General features: G+C 45.7%; 1 protein-coding gene across 1 annotated transcript in view; it reads left to right on the top strand.

The window, feature by feature from the left end:
* The window catches only part of SCN8A (sodium voltage-gated channel alpha subunit 8), a 50,964-nt gene that overhangs the window by 18,420 nt on the left and 9,315 nt on the right, over positions 1–23,229 (top strand). Inside the window, 17 exon segments of the mRNA XM_010720527.3 lie at positions 54–143; positions 305–433; positions 2,668–2,759; positions 6,571–6,792; positions 7,195–7,258; positions 7,686–7,827; positions 8,289–8,495; positions 8,684–8,971; positions 9,721–10,080; positions 12,257–12,392; positions 14,065–14,303; positions 14,828–15,001; positions 15,581–15,937; positions 16,703–17,173; positions 17,581–17,698; positions 18,585–18,739; positions 19,120–19,293. Coding sequence (XP_010718829.2) covers positions 54–143; positions 305–433; positions 2,668–2,759; positions 6,571–6,792; positions 7,195–7,258; positions 7,686–7,827; positions 8,289–8,495; positions 8,684–8,971; positions 9,721–10,080; positions 12,257–12,392; positions 14,065–14,303; positions 14,828–15,001; positions 15,581–15,937; positions 16,703–17,173; positions 17,581–17,698; positions 18,585–18,739; positions 19,120–19,293 — 3,418 coding nt within the window.

Raw genomic sequence — 23,229 nt, 5'->3', positions numbered from 1 at the left:
GAGCTGGGAGAAGAGCCACCCCAGTGTGCCTTTGATCCTTGACTTTGTTCCACAGTATTTAGCATGATCATTATGTGCACTATTTTGACCAACTGTGTATTCATGACTTTTAGTAACCCACCTGAATGGTCGAAGAATGTGGAGTAAGTAATATTTCTTCTATTTTTATACAGAATGTTGCTTTTCTTCTCTTCAGAGTGCAAGTTGCCTTTCTATTCACTTTGTTTGTAATTCACCTGTTAGCATGCCTAGCAATGCATGCCTGCAAAGTTTTCAGCACAGCTCTCTTTGTTCCTTTTGACAGGTATACATTCACTGGTATTTATACATTTGAATCACTTGTGAAAATTATTGCAAGAGGTTTCTGTATAGATGGCTTTACTTTCCTACGAGACCCATGGAACTGGCTAGATTTCAGTGTGATCATGATGGCGTAAGTGGCATTTTCAGATTATTTCAGCTATTTGTGGCACATGGGAGGGAATGAGACCTCAGGAGGAGGGTGGGTGTGTATGAAAAAGAACAAACAGAGGGAAGCTTAAGCGAACCCTTACATTATTATTATTATTTTTTTTTAATAGAAAGCCTGATACAGAGGCATAGATCTCAATTGCAACTCCATGGATGTAGCGGCAATGCTGCTGTAAAAAATTATTAAAAAAGCAGTTTTCTAAAAATTGCCTTTGTTAGTACAAGATTTTACAGTAGTATCTAGCATCTAGATGAGCTCATGTGCCAGAGCAGCAGCATGTTGTGTTGGGTGTAGGATTAAGAGCCAAGCATCTTTACATTCTGGTCTCTACCACCCCTTCCCCTTTGGGCTTGCATGCTGGAATTGTTGCAGGTTGAGCAATTTCTGATGAAGATGCGGTGTCAGGAAAAGGAGACGCCTTTTTTTCCCTTCCTCCTCCTCTTCTCTTGTGCTGGATCAGCTTCCATTGGGCTCACAGTGAGGAGTTCACGTGGATGCCTGAACTCACAGCTGGACCTGGGGCTGTGAGCTGGCAGTTGTTGGTGGAAGATATATATTTTTTTTCCCTTTTCTGCGTTTTGAAGTATTCAGCATGTACATGTTCAGGCTCCCATAGTCAGTGGTGGCCAGCAAAGACTGGAGGACCATGCAGAAGGCTGAGGAGCCCAGTTCTCAAGGGATGGGAGCAGTTGAGTTTGATCAGAGTGAAATACTTTAATTGTTTGAACTACCTGGCCCTGGTTGGGCTGTATTCCAAGCTCTGAGCCACAGCTTTTCCTGAGCAGTTTGTGCGTTGAGTTGAGTTGCAAAGAGTTGGACGTTGCACACAGAAGTTGGAGAACCCGCAACTCACTGCCATTTTGTTTCTGCTTGAAGATGGGCAGGGATCTGCTGTGTGCAGAGTAAACCTTTGTGAGCCACGCTCCCAGTAGATGAGATTCACTGTTAATTGGTCACTTGCTTTGTTTCTTAATAAATTAACAAGGAACAGCGTGCCAGCTTTAAAAGGCCCAAAGCACGGATATTAAATCTGCCAAAACTGGAGCTGACCTAACTATGGAATAACCCTAGCTAGGGCCCTGGTCTAGTTGGGTTACCTTGCTGTAGAAGAGTCTGGTCCTGGAAACCAAAGAAAATAAGATAAAATTCTTGAAATAAAATGCTCCTGCAGCAGGAGAAATCTTGAATACAGCACATTTTCATGCTTTTTGGTGCCCTCCTCCTCACCAGACAGCACAGCAGAGAGGGATACGACCTGACTCTGTAGCCCTGCACTAAGCCTCTTACCCTCTGTGTGCCTCAGGTTTATCCCTCTGTAAAATGGGGATAATCCCATCTACCTGTGGCTCGCAGGTAAAGCCAAGCGGATTAGAATGGAGCAAGCAAAGCAGAAGGTGGTGATGCTTTGTTGAGACTCAGAGGAAAGCAAAGCAGATATCCCTGAACCCACTGAACAGAGGCGATGCCACCAAGACTCCTGGCATATTTGGCCGTGGGGCTGCATTTCCCTTCTTCTGCAGGGTTAGCCTCAGATTTTCATGTCCCATGTAGTCAAGAATGCAATTTCCATCCATGCAGCTGGCCCAAGAATTCTACGTTCCCTTCTTTCGTAGGGTTGGCCTCCCATTGTCATGCCCTCTGTAGTCAATGCAATGTCCATCCATGCAGTTGGCCCAAGAATTCTACGTTCCCTTTTTTTGTAGGGTTGGCCTCCCATTTTCATGCCCTCTGTGGACAAGAATTCAATGTCCATCCATGCAGCTGGCCCAATCTGAAGAGTCTTAAACTGAATTTTCCCTTTAGAGTTCTCACTCTCCTTTTAAACGCGGATTCTGAAGGGTTTTAAATGACGAGCTGTTTCCTACAAACAGCCAGCTGTGTTGCAGGGTGACCCCAACGGTGCCATTAACTCTGGTTTAATTCTGCAGGTATATAACAGAGTTTGTAAACCTAGGCAATGTTTCAGCTCTGCGCACTTTCAGGGTTCTGAGAGCTTTGAAAACTATTTCTGTAATTCCAGGTAAGGCGTCCTGCGGTTGGTGTTAGCTGTTGGGTACAGGGCCCCTGTGAGTGATGTATTGCTCTGTCTGTAGTGGTTGTTTTTTTTTTTCGTTTGTTTTTGGTTGTTTTTTTGTTTTTTTTTTTGGCGTGTGTATTGTCATTGTGTTTTTTGTGTGTGACCTCCCTCATTGCAGATATGTCACAGAGTTTGTGGACCTGGGGAATGTCTCAGCATTGAGAACTTTCAGAGTTCTCCGAGCTTTGAAAACTATCTCTGTAATTCCAGGTGAGAACCATTAAGCATTAAAGGCTGGTCTTGCTGTATCTCTTTGATAATCCCCCCCTTGTCCTGCATTGCTTATTTCTCAGAAGTGGCACTGGGGTATCTTTGATGGGTTTGCAGTCTGTATGGATGGGATGGTTGGAAATTGAGGCTCCTGGGCCATTGGATGAGCAGCCTGATGTTCCATACGTCTCTGTCCCTGTGTACACGTGTGGCTCTCCAATCTCTGAAATGAAAGCCAGACTGAAAGTAGAGTCCAGAACGAGTCAAGGATGAGTTTGGAATGAGTTGCTGCTCTCTCCTACTCCGGGCTACCCTGTGGCCCAAACTGCTGTGTGAGCTTTCATGAAGCCCAGGTCCTAATTCCCAACATTGCCCATTTTGCATGGCACCCCCAGAGCAGGGCTGTCCCTTACAGGGATGCTTGTGGACTTTGGGTGCCAAAGAATGAGCGCTGCCCTTTGCTGCAGGAGAGCATGGAGCATCAGGGACTGAGAGTATGATCAGAAGTGAGAACCTCTCCCAGCCCCGTACAGGAAGCACTGGGGACACGTGCAGAACCTTGTGCAGAGGTGGCTCCTCAGGAGCATCCCTCATTTTAAGGTCAAGCTTAAGACTCAATTCACTGAAGCAGCTGTGATTTTTTCCAGCTTTTGGGTGCTTGACTTGTCTCACCCTCAGGAACCACTTGATATGTTTTGCTGTTCTATTTCTTCATGTTATTCTCCTGATGCATTAACTGACGATGGATATTTTCCTTACTCAGGGTACGCTCTCATATACATTTACCAGAAAATGAGCTATGGATTTGTAGGGACCCATCACTTTGTCCCCATTCCAGACTGCTAAACCCATCAGATGTACGTGGCTGTTGTGCATGATGGTCTCAAGTGGCACCCGCTTTCCTTGCACTGAATGAGAGAATGCCAGAATAATGTTCTTCCTTCCCTTAGTGTCTGGCAGTGCAGACACAGAGAGCAAAAGGTATTTTGGTAATTGCTGTTAGCAGTGCACTGGGCAGACCTGGAGTGCAGCTGCGGTTCTATCAGCTGCCACAGGTATTGACTGCATTGCTTGAACAGAAGCATCATTGTTGGAATAAATTTCGTCTGTGTTTTGCTTTTGTAATCGTAGAAAAATGAAGGTGATGCAGCTTTTATGAGCTGGTTGCTATATGTGCAGCAGCATGCCTTGCCTTTCTATGGGAAGGAGTAGAACAATTTTGTATCGTTCCTTCCATGCTGCTCAAAACCAATGGGATTTTCCCATTATTTCAAGTGGCAGCAAAGGATGAAGGGATCCAAGCTCTCAGTTCATTGCACACTTTTCCTGCACCCAGCTGAGGGACTCCTGGCTGAGCATTGGGTGCTCTGCATTTATCCATGGCCAGGACTCACTGTTGGCCAAACTTGGATTGGTTGTGTGCGTTAGGCTCTGGGATAGAGTCGCCCCAGTTGTGGTTCTGCAGCATGGACCCAAAGCACAAACCTTGCTCCTATTTTGGTTTTATGACTGGCAATATATGAGGAATGTGAAGCATTTGTGTAATTAACCTTTCTGGTTACTTAATATGCAATTAGGTTTATCAAGTCCAAGAGCAGAGGTGAATATATTCGACATAAAGGGGTTCCCTTTCTGCTTCACTCTGTAAAGGAAAAGATTTTTAACGTTGTGCCCAATGAGGAAGTGATCTTATTGTCATGAGAAGTGCTAATTGTCTTCCATCAATAATTGGAATCATCCTCGTGGTGTCTTATGGACGAGATAAAAGTGGGAAACCCCACCAGGACATTACATGCCACTGGATGAAAGCAGGTGGAGGCTGTGTGTGGAAACACAGAAACGTCAAAACACTGCATCCACGTTACAGCTCCTTAGACCACATCAACCCATGGTGGTTTATTATTGGCACTTGGGTTATTGCTGACTTATTTTTCCAGTGCCATCAGCTGTCAGCCTGACACATCCCACATGAAATCACACCCAAAACGAGGCTCAAAGCCACAGTGAGAGAGCACCGTGCAAAACAGAAACACAACTGTTGGGGAAGTAGCTGCATGTGCAGGGCAGAGCAGTGGGGCGATGGGATGAGCATGCAAACAATGTTGTAATGGGCATCTGTCTGCCAGAACTAACAGCAAACAGCCTGCTTGGTGTTCGAGTCGGGCTTTGGCATTGACTTAAAAGTTCTGACGGAAACAAAAGACACTGTTAAAAAATTATTCCGCCATAAAAAATCCCTTTTTACTTACTTTAGACTCTTTCTGTTCCTGATATGGATCCAAACCTCTGTTGGTATAGAGGTTTCTTGTCCAAGGTTTATTGCAGGATGCTCAGTGTGGCCTCAGACAGAGACCTTAACCCTAGCCCTGTACTAATGGATCTGCTTTTTTTTTACCCTTTTTTTTTTTCTATTTTACTCTACACTCTACTTTTATTTCTGAGCTGGGTCGTTATGCAGCCCATTGATTACCAGGATATTTTGGCTCCTTCACCAAAACTAAGTATTGAAATAAGACTGAAATGATTTCTTGAACTTGAAAGTACTTCTGCTGATTGAGTCTTTAAATTCTCCAGAAGAATAACGTCTCCTTTAGTGCTAGCATCACTGATACAAACATGAAAGCACTGGGAGATGGGGTAGGGCAGAGGTGTTGGGGCATGGATAGAGTGGATGCTTTGGGAACGTAAAAATGGGCCAAATTTGGGTAAAGAGAGCACAGTGTAGAACACACAACTTTTAAATAAGTGCCTTTTCAGAGAATGAATTAAAGTACAGGAGGAACTAATTCTGAGTATGTGTTATTGGTGTGGGACAAGAAAAAAGACTTTAAAATGGTTTTTAAGCAATGGGCAGTGCTTGACCTGGGGCAGCATCTCCTCTCTGATCTCTGTTCTGCATTTCAGCATTTCCAGCTGACTTTGATTTGAATTGTTCCTTTTTCGTGTATTTTATTGCTGCCCTAAGTAGGAGCATTCCTGAAGCACTTAATGACTTTGTGCACAGAGGCAGTTTGTTAAATACAACTGCTGAGCTTTGTGAAGTGGGTGGTTGCCTTAGGAATTGCCAAGAAATGGGGAAAAGGGGAATTGCTCCTCAAGCTTTGCGTAAAAATCTGGGAAAAGTTTGTCATTTTCCTCCTCCCTCTCTCCATCCTGCTTCTCCACTCATTTACAGACTCCAGTTGACCCTACTTGATGTCAGAAATGTTAATTAATGGGCAGTGTTCCTGCGTCCCAAATCCTTGCTTAAATCTGAATGCTGCATTTTACTCCAGTAACACAACCAGAGAGTCACGTATGGTTCCTTTTCCAGACCAGACAGTTTAGGAAACGAATGGGATTTTGTCCTCTTGGCTTTTATCATCGAGCCTTGCTTAATGACCCTAAGAGCTTTGATATCAGAGCCAGCACTGAGTGCAGCCCTGCCCCAGCTGTAACAAAACCCCTTTGATTTCTGTGTTCAGACAAACCCAACCTCCAACACAATGACCCCAGAGCACAATCCTCATCCCATCCAGCAAACCTCAGATACTCTTAGGGCTGATCTCCCTATTTCTTGATCTCATATTGCTGCTTCACCCCGTAAACTGGTGATCCCACAGCTGGCACGGGGATGGGTCATCCCTCACGTGTACTGAAAATCCTAAATGCAAGGATGCTCTGGAGCAACGTTGGGTTCCTGAAACCCAACCCCTTTATGGCGGTGTTATTTTGCCACCCCATAGCCATGATAAGGTACTGTATATATTTGGTTTTTCAATGACTCTGTGTTCTCCAGGAGTGATTTCCAGTCTTGCTCTCCTCTCCACAGGCCTGAAGACCATTGTGGGTGCCCTGATCCAGTCGGTGAAGAAGCTGTCGGATGTGATGATCCTGACGGTGTTTTGTCTCAGTGTCTTTGCTCTGATTGGGCTGCAGCTGTTTATGGGCAATTTGAGGAACAAGTGTGTGATATGGCCAATTAACGTCAACGAGACGTTCCTGGATAACGGCTCCCGGGGCTTTGACTGGGAGGAATACACCAACAATATGTGTAGGTATTTCTGCAGTGATGCTCCCTGAAACCTTCCTGTTTCACTTAATGCTGCTGCCCAGAATTTCTGACCTGGCTATGATGCGGTCTGCCAACTTTATGCAACGAAACCCCTTTTGTGGGTGTTTCTCCACTGCTATACACCTGACTTTATTCAAGTGCTTCAGCTGACCCCCGGGCTGAGAGTCAGTTCCTTCCTTTGGTTCTGCTCAGCTCTGGAGCTGCTGGCACCCATCTGTGCTTTGCAGCATCCCCGTGCCTGTACTAAGGAGGGAGATTGATAACCTTACCAACACTCTGGCAGACAACACTCCAGTTGAGGTTTTTATCGTGCTGTAGTGTGTTAGATCCTCTACTTCCATATGTGTGGGCATGTAATCTTCTCTTTTTCATCTCCTTCAGCAAATTTTTACATAATTCCTGGTGCCCCTGATCCTTTGCTCTGTGGTAACAGCTCCGATGCAGGGTGAGTGGTTGAGCTTTATTAAGAGGAATGACTAATTACCACTGATGTTTGCTAATGATGACAAAACCTTTGGAATGTTTCCTGTTGCTTTGCTTTGTTGGTTCTGCTGTTATTTCAAACGTGAACTGTAAATGTTTCACATCCCTTAATCTAATTATGAAGCCATTGTTGCTGTCTGTCGCACCGATGTGATGTGAGCTGGCATTTCTCGTGACATCTCCGGGGGTTGGGACGCCTAATGATGATGTCTGGTGGCATTATTTCCTTCTGTGTCCAATCAAAGAAATAAGGGATGGAGGCTCAGAAACAGAAACTTTCCACCTGCCATTGCCTTCAGTTGGTTCTCAGTGCTAACATGCATGTGATGGATTTACCATGCCCCTTTTGCTGCATCGGTGCCCTGAAATCTCTTCCCTCTTCTCCGCAGTCAATGTCCAGAGGGTTACACGTGCATGAAAGCAGGACGGAACCCAAACTACGGTTACACGAGCTTTGACACTTTCAGCTGGGCTTTCCTGGCTCTGTTTCGCCTTATGACTCAGGACTTTTGGGAAAACTTGTATCAATTAGTAAGTGAACGCTTTGCTTCGGTGTTACGCAGCATGAGAACCAGGGGAAAAGACAAGGGAGAAAGTGTCAAGCTTTATTTGAGTTTTTCCTCGGAACTTTGCTGAAATGTTGTTTGTTTGCTTTAATTTCATTTTGCTTTCTTTTGAAGGAGTTTAGGCTTTGAGTTTTGCTTTGTACACCCAACTTCAGTTTGCGTGCGTTGGATGATCCCTTCAGAAGAGGGATGTCGCCTTCTGTGTTTATGGCTTTGAACATGCAGGGTCTTTGTGCTTTGCAGTGGAGGCACTGAGATTTTTGATATTCAGCACCACTGATATCTTAAATATATTCAGAAAATACTATAATTTACTTAGGAACATTCAGGCCAAGAGACTTTGGATTGGCTCACATACGTGCATTGCTCTGGAAATGGCATTCCCATCTCCTTTCCTCTTCCCTCTACCATTCTCTTTCCTTCCAGACCTTACGAGCAGCAGGAAAAACCTACATGATCTTCTTTGTCCTGGTGATCTTCGTGGGCTCGTTCTACCTGGTCAACCTGATTCTGGCTGTGGTGGCCATGGCTTACGAAGAGCAGAACCAGGCCACATTGGAGGAGGCAGAGCAGAAAGAGGCCGAATTTAAGGCCATGTTAGAACAATTGAAAAAGCAGCAGGAGGAGGCACAGGTGAGTGTTTTGATTGTCAATTCTTTATTCGTTTGCATTTTTTTAATTATCTATTTCCCTGTTGTCGCAGGGACGTATAATAAGCAATGCAGCAATGCCAAGGTTGGCTTTCTGGCACTCTTTCTTAAAGCAGCAAATGGAGTGTTGTTCATTGAGAAGCTCTGATTTATTTCTCTGTTCTCCTTCAGGCTGCTGCCATGGTCACTTCGGCAGGGACGGTCTCTGAGGATGCTGTGGAAGATGATGGTGGAGGAAGGATGTCTCGGAGCTCATCGGAGATCTCTAAACTGAGTTCCAAGAGTGCCAAGGAGCGCCGTAACCGGAGGAAGAAGCGGAAGGACAAAGAGCTGTCGGAAGGAGAGGAGAAGGGCGACAATGAGAAGGTGTTCAAGTCAGAATCGGAGGATGGCATGAGGAGAAAAGCCTTCAGGCTGCCAGATAACAGGATAGGAAGAAAGTTTTCCATCATGAACCAGGTAGTATTCACTTCCTTCCTTAGTGTTTATGCTTATTTGTAGTCAGGATCATACTCTGTTTAATCCTGATTAGAACATCAGAAGGATCTGCCCCCTATATTGACATGTGCAGGGGATCAGGATGTCACTCACTGCCCAGGTTTGCAGCCCTTCCATGAATTGCTGCTGAGATTATTGGTTCTACCCAGATCAAACTTCTTCACCAGTGTAGCTCAGCCAAGAGTGAACAACATGCTCTGAGTGGTGGTGGTTGGACCTGGAGAGGAGCAAAACTGCATTCACAGCTCTTATCATAACGTCACAGCTTGGTTTGTGTTGGAAGGGGCCTTCACAATCATAGAACGATGGAATCATAGCATAGTTTGGGTTGATGGGGACCTTAAAGAGCCATAGGATGGTTGGGTTGGAAGTGCCATCAATGCCCCCCAGCCCCACCTGCTGCCCTGGGCACTCCCTGCCCCCATCAGCCATCCAGGTTCCCACCCATGGCTGTGAGCACCTCCAGAGATGGGGCACCCACACTCCTTTGGGCAGCAGTGCTGGGGCCTCGCTGCGCTCTGAGCAATGAACTTCCTCCTCATATCTCACCTCAGTCTCCCCTCTTTTACCTTACAGCCATTCCCCCTTGTGCTATCACTATCAAACCACGTACAAAGTCGCCCTCCATCTCGGTTGCAAGTACTAGAAGGTCACCAGGGTGCTTTGTGTCCATGCCACTCACCCCACTGCCCTCCATTCCCTCTTCCCAGTCTCTCCTCAGCATCCCGGGCTCCCCTTTCCTCTCCCGACACAACAGCAAGAGCAGCATCTTCAGCTACAAGGGCCGATTCCGCGACCCGGGCTCGGAAAACGAATTCGCCGACGACGAACACAGCACGGTGGAGGAGAGCGAAGGCCGCAGGGATTCCCTCTTCATCCCCATCCGCGGCCGCGACCGACGGAGCAGCTACAGCGGATACAGCGGCTACAGCCAGGGCAGCCGCTCCTCGCGGATATTCCCCAACCTCCGCCGCAACATCAAGAGGAACAGCACGGTGGATTGCAACGGCGTCGTGTCCCTCATCGGCGGCCCGCCTTCCAGCATGCCCGGCGGGCGCCTTCTGCCTGAGGTGAAAATAGATAAGGCAGCTCACGATGACAGCGTAAGGAGGCTGATGTGTAGCTAGCGTAGGCATGGCGGCCTTGTCGTACTCCTCTACTTCCCCGTACGCCGCCCTCCAAGCTGTCTGGGCATCCCGATGAGTGTTGGTTTGTCTGACTGCAGAGGCCGGTGTCTGTTTTGGGTTCCAATCCCCACGCTTCGGCTTTCCCCGTTCTTCCCTTAATCAGACTTATCGTAACAGCTCTTATCATAACATCACAGCATGGTTTGTGTTGGAAGGGGCCTTCACAATCATAGAACGATGGAACCATAGCCTAGTTTGGGTTGATCACAGAGCCATAGGATGGTTGGGTTGGAAGTGCCCACCGCCTTCCTCCCGTCTTCCAAAAAAAGGGTTTGGAATGTAATAACCCTCAGGACGTCAGGGTGCTTCTCATGGAGCTTTTTGCAGCGCTGGGGAAAGGGGGCCAACTAAAACTTCTTGCAAATGCTCTCTACTGTAAGATAAACCTGGGAGCTTAAAGGGAAGTTGAGACAGCCATTTAGCCCTCACTAAGAGGTCTCTTTGAATCTTCAGAGGAAATGGCTGTACCTTGGAATACCAACAAGGAAGTTGTCTTACTATAGAATGGGTTGGGTTGGAAGGGACCTCAAAGATCATGGAAGCATGGAAGGGGTTGGGTTGGAAGAGACCTTAAAGAACATTCAGTTCCAACTCCCTTCCACAGGCAGGGTTTCCAACCACTAAACCAGGCACTAGGACAGGTTGCCCAGGGCCCGATCCTACCTGGCCTTGAACACCTCCAGGGACGGGAAGTTGACTTTTTGTTTGTACAAGGAAATACAGAAATCCTGAGTGTTTCCAACAGTCTGCAGGCTGTTTGAACCCAGATCCAACTGCAGGTCTTTCTCAGTGCAGACCCTTAAAGTATGTCGAGGGAAATACCTGAGGGATTCTACTTGTTTCAGAGCTGTTACATTTTGAAGGGCTTGATTTTCCAAGGAAAGCTATTAACAAGAAATTTCTTTAATTTTAATTTTTGAATTTTCCTGGATTTTGGTTTTTCCTTAATTAGTTGGTCAAATTGGTATTGAGTAGCCTTCTAAGTGCATCAGGAACTCAGGAGAGAAACACAGCTCCAAAATCATAGCTCAGAAGGGAGGGCTAATGAGAATCTGGAGATCAAAAATCATTTCTGAGCAAAGTCTGGTTACCACGCCTATAAATTCCAAGCAATTTTTAAAAACTGTTTCAATTCTTGCAACCTAATTGACCCTAATGAGTTACGTTAAGCATCGGTTGCTACCACTTTTATTTTTCTTCCCCTATTAGCATGTTAATACAATATTTTGCTTCAGTATTTAATTATCTTTTTAACACAGCATGAGCCGTGGTAGGAGTCGTAACCTGCATGATGCATGCATAAAGGAGGAAGTTTTACTTGGCAATCCAAGAACTGCTTTTATTGCTGTTTTCAGGTGCAGATTTTGAAATGAATGTCAATACTATGAAATACTCCAGTGGTAAACTGTAACCGTTGCCTCTAACGAAGCTGGGATTGAATTCTCACTGACCAGACAGGATGAGGCATGGGCTCGTTAGGAATCATTGCCTGCCTGCTGTTAGTAGTAGAGTAGAAACTGCTTTGCAATGTAGCAGGGTTCATTAGAAATGATTCTTAGGATATAATCCTCCCTTTGCCTGAAGCTGCAAAGCAATGGTTTGAGCAGAAAACGAGGGCTTGAGTTTTGAATTGACCACTTCTGTAATATCATCGTCTTCGCTGTAGAATGGGTTGAGTTGGAAGAGACCTCAGAGACTGTAGAACCATAGGATGGCTGGGTTGGAAGGGACATCAAAGATCACAGAGCCATAGGATGGTTGGGTCGGAAGGGATATCGGAGATACCCAGTCCCAACTCCCTTGCCATGGCCAAGGTTGCCACGTGCTAGATCAGGTGTCCCAGGGCCCCGTACAACCTGGCCTTCAGCACATCCAGGGATGTGGCATCCACTGCTTCCCTGTACAGCCTGGAGGAAAGTGGAAAGTCTAGCAAGAATTAAGATGCTTGTTGTTTTTCTCTTTTCTCTCTTCGGCTATGCCTTGCGTATTCCTAGGCTTGTAGCACGCAAAACACCAGGAAGATGAAAAGCTCGTATTAATGTGCATATGAATGTTGCAGGGTACAACTGAAATTGAAATTAAGAAGAAACCTGGTGGGTCTCTCTTGGTCTCGATGGATCAGGTGAACGTCTCCTATGGAAGGAAGGATCGTACCAACAGCGTGATGACTGGCTTGACCAACACCCTCGTTGAAGGTAGGAATGGTTTGGAGGTTTGCTTTTGGGTTTTATGAGTGTGCATGGATCGATTGCCCTCTCGTGGTGTGTTTTAGGAAGGCAGAGGACCCATCCACCAGGCGGTTGTGTACGTGCCTCGCTCTGCTGTGAGGGTCCACATCTGGATTCCTTGTGCTGAGCAGGGCTGGACACACATTGCCCCGTTTGCCCAAGGGGATGCTGAATGGTGATGCTGGACGTTGTGAGATGGTTTTGGGGTGGCTGGTATGACTAGAGCGATAGCTGCTTGCTAATGTTGGCCTTCCTTGGACTAGGGAATATAGGAATACTAGACTCAGGTCAGGGCTGGGACTTTTAGAGCTATACTGCACACTGAAAATATTAACGCATTGTTTTTACCCACATCTGCTTCTTTCAAGCCAACATTAATACAAAAGCATTTATGAGACTTTATTTTGCTTGGTTTTAAATATAAACCACGTAGGTGTGGAGGCAAAGACAACAAAGAGTTGTAATTTCACAATAATGAATACACAGTTATAGGAGTAAGATAATGGTATGGGTGCTCTGCCATCTCCCGAGGGCTGGAGGGACCCTCCTTTGCTTACAGCCTTGGGGAGAAAAGGTTTGAGCTGCAGTAAGATCTCCAGTGCAACAGCTGTGAAAGGAGAAAGGGGCTTCTGCACGATGCAAGTTCTGAAGTACACAGTGCATAGAGATGCAATTTCCAAATACGTTATAGAAGAGCCAGCAAGAACTGGTGAGCAGCAGCCATATGAGGTTGATGATCTCAAATTCCTGCTGTCTCCTGCAATAAAACTGTATGAAAACTAAATATACTTAGAAACAGAGCAAGGCTCTTCTGCTGCTTTCCTCCTGCGCATACGCCTACAGGCTCCAGTGCTACGGTCCTCTTTTTTAACTTCAGAAATTCCAAGGCAACTCAACACTAGGCAACCAGAGAACCAATGAGAAAGGGAGTAGTGGTCTTTTCCCTCCCCATAAAAAAAAACAGAACTTCAGTGAGAACAGCTGTACAGCCTCAATAAAACCATCACCAAAGTCAAAGAACGATGGGGGAAAGCTCCTGATTTATTTTCTTTCTCAGCACTTGAAATAAGCCAGTTTAAAAGATGGACGCAGCCTTATGCTTGGTTTCTGTACATGAATGTGTTATGTCTTAATCAGGTTATTTCTGCTCAGAATCCTTTGCAGCATGATGTCATGCATTTCCTCTTTTAGATCATGCCTGCGTTCAACACAGAATTAATTTAACTTCAAGTTATTTAAAAACTGGCACCAAAGGCAGCTTAGAATCTGCAGCTTTTGTTTAAGCCATTTTACCTTGGTCAGTTCTGAGTTAAATATATCCTTTCATTTAAAACAATTAGAGCTCGTCCTGGCGGTCTGTGTTACTGGCCATGGTCATCAACTCCATTGCTTGGTAACTCTTTGTATTAAGCCATCACCACACAGCCTGGATTTATTTCTTTGGTTTTGGGTATTGCAGAAGAGAAGGCAAAATGTAACTTTGCTGCAAGAAAGTTAAGTCATAGTGCAAGCAGAGAGACAGGGGAGAGGATCAAGACGTCCAGGCTGGGAGCATTTTAGCCATTCTGAGAGCCAGGCAGACCCAGCAGTGATAGAAGGGAAGACTGAACTCTGTTGCTGTTTTCTTTTGTGACTGTAGAGCTGGAGGAGTCCCAGAGGAAGTGTCCCCCATGCTGGTACAAATTTGCCAACACGTTCTTGATCTGGGAATGCCACCCCTACTGGATCAAGCTGAAGGAGATAGTGAACTTGATTGTCATGGATCCCTTTGTTGACCTGGCCATCACCATCTGCATTGTGCTCAACACTCTGTTCATGGCCATGGAGCATCATCCTATGACCCCAGAGTTTGAACACGTGCTGTCTGTGGGAAATCTGGTAAGATAGCGTTGGTAAATATTCATAGAATCACTGAGGTTGGAAAAGGCCACTCAGGTCACCAAGACCAACCCCAACCCACCCCACCATGCCCATAACCACATCCCTCAGTGCCACATCTCCGCAGCTCTTGACCCCCTCTAGGGATGGTGACTCCACCCTGGACAGCTGTGCCACCGCATCTCCACTCTTTTGGAGAAGAAATGTTTCCTAATACCCAACCTCAACCTCCCCGCTCCAACCTGAAGCTGCGGTCTGTGGCAGCTTGGAGATGTTGGGTGCAGCTTTCTGGACAAAATGTAGTACTACTTAAAAATCCATCCGTAAATCTCTGGTATGCATGAGTAGGTCAGTGAGATTTGTGCTAGTGAAGCTGAGAACTGGGGACAAGCACACGGCGTTGAATTCACCGTGTTTGAACTGTCACGATGAATTGAAGGTTCATCCCGGAGACTGAAGATCACAAAACGGACAGATGTGAATCTGTGCCCGTTCTTTTCTCTGTCTCTCTCCCATCACCCCAGGTTTTCACGGGAATTTTCACAGCAGAAATGTTCCTGAAGCTCATCGCCATGGATCCCTACTATTATTTCCAGGAAGGCTGGAACATCTTTGATGGATTCATCGTCTCCCTCAGTTTAATGGAGCTGAGTCTGGCGAATGTGGAAGGGCTTTCTGTGCTGCGATCTTTCCGATTGGTATTCATCTTCCAGTCCTTTATGAATGTTACTGTCTTATCTAAAGAAAAGGAATATTCCCCTCCAAACTCCGTTTTTTCTGCTTTTGGGGAGGACAGTGGGTGGAGTTGTATTATTTTCTTGATCTCTTTTTCTTCACAGTGCTGTTATGTTGTATGAAATCTGACGCAGCGAGGGGTGACTTGGTAGTGTCTTGGTTCAGAGTACTTAATACGGATGTTGTTTGACCTCATTAGAACACACCTTTCATTTTCTGTGGTCTCTTGAGATAATTTAACAAGTCAAATTTGCTAGGCAGTATGTGTAGCTTTTCCTTTGCTAATGGAGATCAGTATGTGGAGGAATATCTAAGTACAGAATACACAAAATTGAATTGACAGAGTTCTTAAGCAATCTCTACTGCCAATGATTTCAGCAGCAAGAGCAGGAGGTCATGGCTGCATAAAATTCTTGATGGCTCTGGTTGATGAAGTTCTGCCTGATTGTGCCCTTTTTTAAAAAAAAGATGAAATTAACTGTTGTTTTTCTGTTTTTTGTTTTTGTTTTTGTTTGTTGTTGTTGTTTGGGTTTTTTTTGTAGCTGAGAGTCTTCAAACTGGCCAAGTCCTGGCCCACTCTGAACATGCTGATAAAAATCATCGGTAACTCAGTGGGTGCTTTGGGCAACTTGACCTTGGTGTTGGCCATCATCGTCTTCATCTTTGCGGTGGTGGGCATGCAGCTCTTTGGCAAAAGCTACAAGGAGTGTGTCTGCAAGATCAATCCGGATTGTGAGCTGCCCCGCTGGCACATGCACGATTTCTTCCACTCCTTCCTTATTGTCTTCCGTGTGTTGTGTGGGGAATGGATTGAGACCATGTGGGATTGTATGGAGGTGGCAGGACAGGCCATGTGCTTGATTGTCTTCATGATGGTCATGGTCATCGGAAATTTAGTGGTCAGTAAATGGTTACTGATGGGCTTTATCATTTCCTTCTGGGTGGGGTAGAGCATGGGAATACCTCAGGACAAGGATAGAACCACAGGTCTAGGGTATCTCTTCCAGTTTGGTTGGGGTCCTTCATGGCCTTTGATGGATGAACAGTCCTGTTGACTTTGGTAGTAAAATATTAAGGCTGTGCTTTGTTTGGCCTTAGCCAGTTGCCCCCACTTCCCCTCCTCTTTATCTAGTGAGGATGTATCAAGCTGTAGCCCAACATGTAGTATGAAGCAGCATCCAAGCAGTTTGCAGTAAAAACTTCTCAAATTCCAGGAGAGGAAGGTCCTGAAGTGCTAAAATAAGGCTGGAGGTTTCTTCTAAAATCTGCTAGTTCAATCCTGCAGTTACTGTGTGCAGGAAGGGGCTGTTGAAGTGGCACAGGCTGTCATGTGGGAGCTCAGACTGGATCAGGATGTTTCTCTCCAGACTTGCATTTTGTGAAGAAAAATCTATGGAGGAAAACATAAGCAAGATTGAAGCAGAGTGAACGGTTGTATATCTTACGAGTAGAGTTTGAGCCTTATCTGAAAGGACTTGTTTCTCACTAAAGGGATTTAAAATGTGCCCTGGGACTAGCAGTAGACGTGGGCAAGGAAATAAATCTGGGAGCGATCCCTCAAAATGCCCCAGTGTGGCACATTTCCTTTGAGCTTTAGATGGGCCCAAGGTGGAAATCTTGCCCTCGTGTGTAGGCTCTGCCAAGTGTGACCTCTTCTCCTTCAGGTGCTGAACCTGTTCCTGGCTTTGCTGCTGAGCTCCTTCAGCGCAGACAACCTGGCAGCAACGGATGACGATGGGGAGATGAACAACCTGCAGATCTCCGTGATTCGCATCAAGAAGGGCATTGCCTGGATCAAGGCGAAAGTGCGTGAATTCATGCAGGCTCACTTCAAGCAGAGAGAGGCAGATGAGGTCAAGCCTTTGGACGAGCTGTATGACAAGAAGGTGAACTGCATTGCCAACCACACAGGGGCCGATATCCACAGAGACATCGATTACCAGAAGAATGGCAACGGCACGACCAGCGGAATTGGGAGCAGTGTGGAGAAATACATCATCGATGAAGACCACATGTCCTTCATCAACAACCCCAACCTCACCGTCCGGGTGCCTATTGCTGTCGGGGAATCAGATTTTGAAAATCTCAACACAGAAGATTTCAGCAGCGATACGGATCCTGATGGCAGCAAAGAGGTATGTGGAAATGCTAATTATCCATTCTTGTCATTTTGACGTCTGAGCACCTGGAAGCATGTTGGGAAGGAGAACTAGATAGTTCCAGCACCAGACTTCTGTTTGCATTATGATGTTGTCTTGCACCCAAGACAGAAGCTTCTTGTGCTGGTTGCTTTATGGAGAACTATGCGTACTTGTGTATTTACTTACTGCATTTGGGTATGTGATTAAAGGGACCAATGGAATGAGGTGTCTGTCCGTCCTATTGACGTGAGATGTAAGCTGGGTCACGGTCTTAATGAGGTCAAGTGAGGAAACAGCTTTCTCTACAGTAAATGCAGCGAATGACTTGCTGAGTCACCACGAGCTTCGGTGTTTGGTGGGAGCTAATTATAGGTTGGAATGGGTTTTATTTTGTGTTCAAGAAACTGGATGATACCAGCTCCTCCGAAGGCAGCACCATTGATATAAAGCCTGAAGTGGAAGAAGTCCCCGTGGAGGCACCAGAAGAGTATCTGGACCCGGATGCGTGCTTCACCGAGGGTACGTTGAGTTAAATGGATCCTCTGAGCTGTTACTGGGACCCTTATCTGCTGTAAGCTTACCTTCAGCTTAGGTCTGGGGTTGAGTTTTAGCTTCTTTTGAGAGCCTTCTTGGGCCCTCCATCACAGCTGAAGTAGTCAGGAAGCATTTGCAGGGTGGAGGCCTCAGAGATGTAGCTGCCATTGCTGAGATCTAGCTGACTTACAGGTAGGGAAAGCTGATCTTTTGCACAATTAATGTGTTGAGTATTTAGAAGCAGAAGCTTCAGAATCTGCTTCTGGTTTTGTTTTCTTTTTTTTCCTCCCCTCTCTGTCACTGGCCTCAGTGTCTTTCAGCAGCCAATTCATTACAGTTATTCCCATGGCAAAGAGATTGTAAATGGCTCGAGGTTATTCTGTGGGCAAGTTCTCCATTCCTGTTCTGTCAAGTGCGTGGATTTCTCACCAAATATAACTAGCTTAACCTGTTCAGGAATTCTTGTTAATTCAGGTTCCCAGGTACAGAAATGATGGAAGTAATCCTAAAAACCCCAAAAACACACAGAGTTTTAACTGAATCTCAGCACGCTTGATATCATGGGCATCCGAATCAATTCCAGGCACTGAAAATGTTACGTTCTTACAATATCTCATCCCCTACCCAACAAAATTTGGGGGTTGGTCTCGATGATCTCTAGAGGTCCCTTCCAACCCCTACAATTCTGTGATTCTGTGATTCTGTGATACAAAACTGGATTGTCTTTCCTATTATATAGCTCCATAAAGTGGAATGAATTAGATTGGAGGAATCTCTGGAGGCACCTAGTCCAACTTGCCTATCAAAGCAGGGCTGTCTTAGATTAGAAAATTTGGGGCTCACCCCTCCTTGTGCATCATTCCCTTTCCAGGTTGCATGCAGCGCTGTAAGTGTTGTCAGGTCAATATTGAGGAGGGGCTGGGGAAGTCTTGGTGGACCTTGAGGAAGACGTGTTTTCTGATCGTGGAGCATAACTGGTTTGAGACTTTCATCATCTTCATGATCCTGCTGAGCAGTGGAGCTCTGGTAAGTGGCATTCAGAAGTATTTGTAGCTGGGGGACGTTCGCTTGGGAGCACTGTGTAGGGAACTTGGTGAAAAAGGAAACTGTGATGGTTCTCACTTGGCAAACAACAGATCTGCATTGTGGTAGGTGCTGGACGAAAGTCTTTCTCGTTGAGTTTGTTTAGTTTGAACCAAAAATGAAGATTCTGAGCGTGGATGTCTGGGTTCTGGCCGTATTTTGAGTAGAAATGTAGTAATTTGAGATAGTTGATGCAACTACTAGAGCAGATGTGTAGGGAATGTCATCCTACTGCTCATCTCAGTATTGTTTGAATGAGCTTCTGGATTAATTGCCACGTTGACCCGTGGAGTAAATGACAGGAGTACCTGGTTATTCCCCAGGCTTTTGAGGATATTTACATAGAGCAGAGGAAAACCATCCGGACCATCTTGGAGTACGCAGACAAGGTCTTCACGTACATCTTCATCCTGGAGATGTTGCTGAAATGGTGTGCCTATGGGTTCGTCAAGTTCTTCACCAACGCCTGGTGCTGGCTGGATTTCCTCATTGTGGCTGTATGTATCCTCTCCTCTCTATTTCTGATTGGGAAAAAAAACACGTTAGTTAGCAGGATGTTGGGGTAATGCTTTCTCCAGAGAAGTGTCCTAACTGAGTCATGCATTTAGTGTGGATTCAAACCCAGATGTGTGTCCAAAACACGTTGGAGGGTTGAGCCCTTTGAGTATGGAGAGCATTTCCCGTGCAATTTTGGGATCTCAAGTGCTTGCATTCTCTTAAAAACATTTTGCCACATCCAGTTGTGAAGCAGCATTGTAGTGAGTGCCCCAAGAGCAAATAGAATGCAAAAAATCTAAAAACCTTCCAAGGCTCTTGTTGGGAGAAGGAACATTTTGAACATGATTCATTGATGCCGAGTTGCTGTTCAGCAACATTATCACTCTGGAAATATTTCTGAGTAGGTGGAGGAACTATCCTTGGAATTCAGGGGCAGAAGTGACTCAGGATGTCTACATTTCCTGTGGAAAACTGTCTTTATTTTATATATATATATATATATTTATATTACATTTTTTTCTTACAAAAAGCTCTGCTCCCCATAACACCTTTCCTTCTTACACACATCTCGAAGAAGTAACTCTTCTTTTCTGAAAATAACTCTATCTCTGTCACTGCCTTAAGCACAAGTGCTAACATGAGAACCAATGCTCGCTGCCACCTATTCCTCTGTGCTGCTCTGGGGAGAGAGTTTGACAAAACGAAATCCTTTGGGGTGCAGTATTGCAGAGAAGAGCAGCTGCTCAGCAACAGAAATAACACTCATGGACCTTATGCTTCATGTTCTGAGTCGAATTCCAGCTGCTGGGAACGAGCAAATTGCCATTAACGAATTGCACTGAGTGTGGTCGTGATAGATTTGCAGGGAATGAGCAAGTGCAGTGCCAGTGGTCCATGCAAGGAGCAAGAATTCACAGTACTTAGGGTAAATTTCTCTTTGCTTGCTACCATAGATGGGAAATTCGCATGTTTTAGTCCACAAAAAATAAATGGGAACTTGAGATGCCGAAAGCTGTAGAATAAGCTGATGTTGCAATGAATGAGCCGAGGCTGAATGTTACTCAACAAAACCTCAGCTCTGCACAGTATCCTGTAGCTGTTAAACACGTTTTATTTTCAAATTCTTTAATGTGATGTTGATGGGGTTGAGTGGAGTCACGTGGTGGCAGCCGTAACGGATAGAGAATAAGACTTTGCATCATAACGACCCTCTTGAATGTTATTTTTCAGGTTTGGTAGCATTGTCAAATAACTCTCCTCCTCTGATCCCCAAAGCTTGCTGGGTGTATTTGTGAAGACAAAGTCTTGTTCTGGGTAATCATGAAGGCTTCTGCTTTTCAGTCAATCTGGGATCCCTTTGGTCTGACATCGGTGCCTGCTGTGTCTTCTGTTGGAGTGTGCCAGAGAATAACACTGGAAAGGCCCCATGAAAGCTGAAAGAGCCTTTAGACTTTTTCCTGCCATTCTGATAGGTTCACGCTCAGGAATGAGGCGTTATCCTGAGGGGAAGAAGCTCTAAAAGTGCGGATTCAGTGAAGTCTGTGTTTTGTATAGGGAGTAACACACCTTGGTTCTGTCTCTACCGACCATAGACCCCACAACCTCCAAACACCATTTGACGTTGGTCTCACCTCTAGCCCATTTTTTGGGTGATTCCTCGTAAGCCTTCCCATTCTGTTTGTTTCCAGCATAATTTTTATGTTCTCGCTTTTTTGTGCAATCGGAGTCCCAGCCTGATGTGACGTGGATGTGCCAGGGTTGCATTGCCCTTGGTCCCATCCCACATAGGCTGGTTTTGTTTCATGAGGGCTTAGTTTAAAACCTTGGAATGCCTTTGACATTTGTTTTTTTTTCCAACAATATAACTTAAAAATAAAAAGCAAACAACCCAAAACGACATGGGGAAGCCAAAGAGCCCCGTTGCCTTGTATTGTAGCATCTTGGTATTTAGTAGCATTTTGGGGTGAATGCAAAGATAGAAGAAGCATGAAGCACACACACAGTTAAGCAAGGCAAAATCTGTGTCTTTCCAACATCCCTTTACCAAAGAGATTGAAATTATTCTGCTGCCTGGGTGGCATCAACCACTGTTGTGAAGATGAGTAGAGCTCATGCACTGGTGTTGGATGATGTGCTTGACCCACAGAGGGTAAGAGCTTTTCCAACCCATCACACCAGCAGATGATTCTTTAGGTCAGATGGTGTTGCTTTATGCCCCTCTGAGCCCTTGGTTTGGTCTTACATATCAGGTGGGAAAAGGATTTTCACAATTGGTGAAGGCAGTCCAGAACAGAGAGCAGGAATTCCTCTGTGTGTGTTTGTGTTTGAAATCTGAATATTTTTCCTGGAATACGTGGTGTTTCATAAGGATCATCTTTGTAATTAATTTCATGTTAGCATTTTAATGTCCGCTTTAAAAAAGAAGGAGGGCAAATGGGAAATGTCCTCTTCTGGGAAATAAGATCAAAACAAAAAACAAGAAACCCACCAAAACACACTTGCTAGAGGAGGTCTCGTGTTTTTCCATTATTTGTTGCTGCATATTGATGTCTTTTTTTTTTTTCCCCTTACAAAAGATTGACATTTCTGTTCTTATCTGTGTCTGTAATGTGATGCCAGCCAGAAATGGAAGGTAGTGGGATGCTGATGGGTGGTGTCTGTAGATGCTGTTTCATACGGCCGAGTCATGCGTAATCCAATCCAAGGAGTTTCCCGTGGGCTCACCTGGGGATTGGAGCGCTGCCCTAAAGGCACGTGCCTGCTCCAAAAAGAGATGGCTCCACACTCCCAAGCTTTTCCTCAATGTTGTGAGAGCCTGGGCTGCACCACTTGGCCAAAGGCAGGAATTCATGGAATCATAGAATCTCGGAATCACAAGGTTGGAAAGGACCTACAAGGTCATCTTGTCCAACCGTCCTCCTATCGCCATTACTACCACTAAGCTACCAAATTCTTCATGGGGTCATTAAGGTTGGAAAAGGTTTCCAGAATCATCAGCCAGCCGTTGATCCATCCCCAATAAACCATGTCCCCGGGTGCCACATCTCCGCAGTTCCTGAGCCCCTCTAGGGACGGTGCCTCCTCCACTCCCCGCGCAGTCCGTGCCAATGCATCACCGCTCATCCAGAGGAGAAATTGTTCCTAATATTCAACCTGATCCTCTCCTGGTGCAACATGAGGCCGTTGCCTCTCATCCTAAACTCACGAGCGTGGAGCCTGGCCTTGATTCCAGGCTGTAAGCAGGATGTGTTGTCTTCGTGGCGTTGTAAAAGGGGCAGAAATGAACCAGTTCTGCTGTCGTTTTGGGATTAGAGCCTGAGCAACCGTGTAATCCTGCGTTCCCCCCATCAGTAAGATGCTGATCTACCCTCACCTGTCCCCGGAGATGTTTCCCCAATGCTGCTTGGGTTTATGAGCCACCAGAGCTGGGATCAGCCGCCGTGGCCGCGTGCCCTCCCTTGGGTGCTCCCATTTTTCGGGGCCGCTCTGCCAGAAGCCAGCTCGGCTGCTTGCTGTACAAATGGAGCTCAGGTGGTGCAGTGTGTGTATTTATCTGTATTCTTTCTCATAGGTACCTTTAACATTTGTCTGGCTTAATTTAATGGGAGCCGCTGGGATCCTGCAGACATTACAGGGCGAGGGTAAGGTTTTTGTCATCCGTTTGGGCTCTTCCTTCCGACAGACCCCTTTTTCTCCGTCTGTGTGTCTCTGCCTCTCTCTCACTTCTCTTTCCCCTATGTTCTTTTCTTATTGCCTTTCTCAACCGCATTATTTCCTTCCAGGTCGTTTCAGTCAAGTGAAGTAGGCAGCTGGTGTCATGTCTTCGGTATTTCTCTATGGGGGCCGCCCAGGCTGGCAGCCGGGGTTGGGCAATCAGGGCTAGGGGACTCGTGCTAACAGTCTGGAACCTTTTTTTTCTTTTTTTTTCTCTTTTT

Source organism: Meleagris gallopavo, chromosome 17 (assembly GCF_000146605.3).
Source record: "Meleagris gallopavo isolate NT-WF06-2002-E0010 breed Aviagen turkey brand Nicholas breeding stock chromosome 17, Turkey_5.1, whole genome shotgun sequence".
NCBI classification, from domain to species: Eukaryota; Metazoa; Chordata; class Aves; order Galliformes; family Phasianidae; genus Meleagris; species Meleagris gallopavo.
This window is presented reverse-complemented; position numbering and strand designations above follow the sequence as displayed.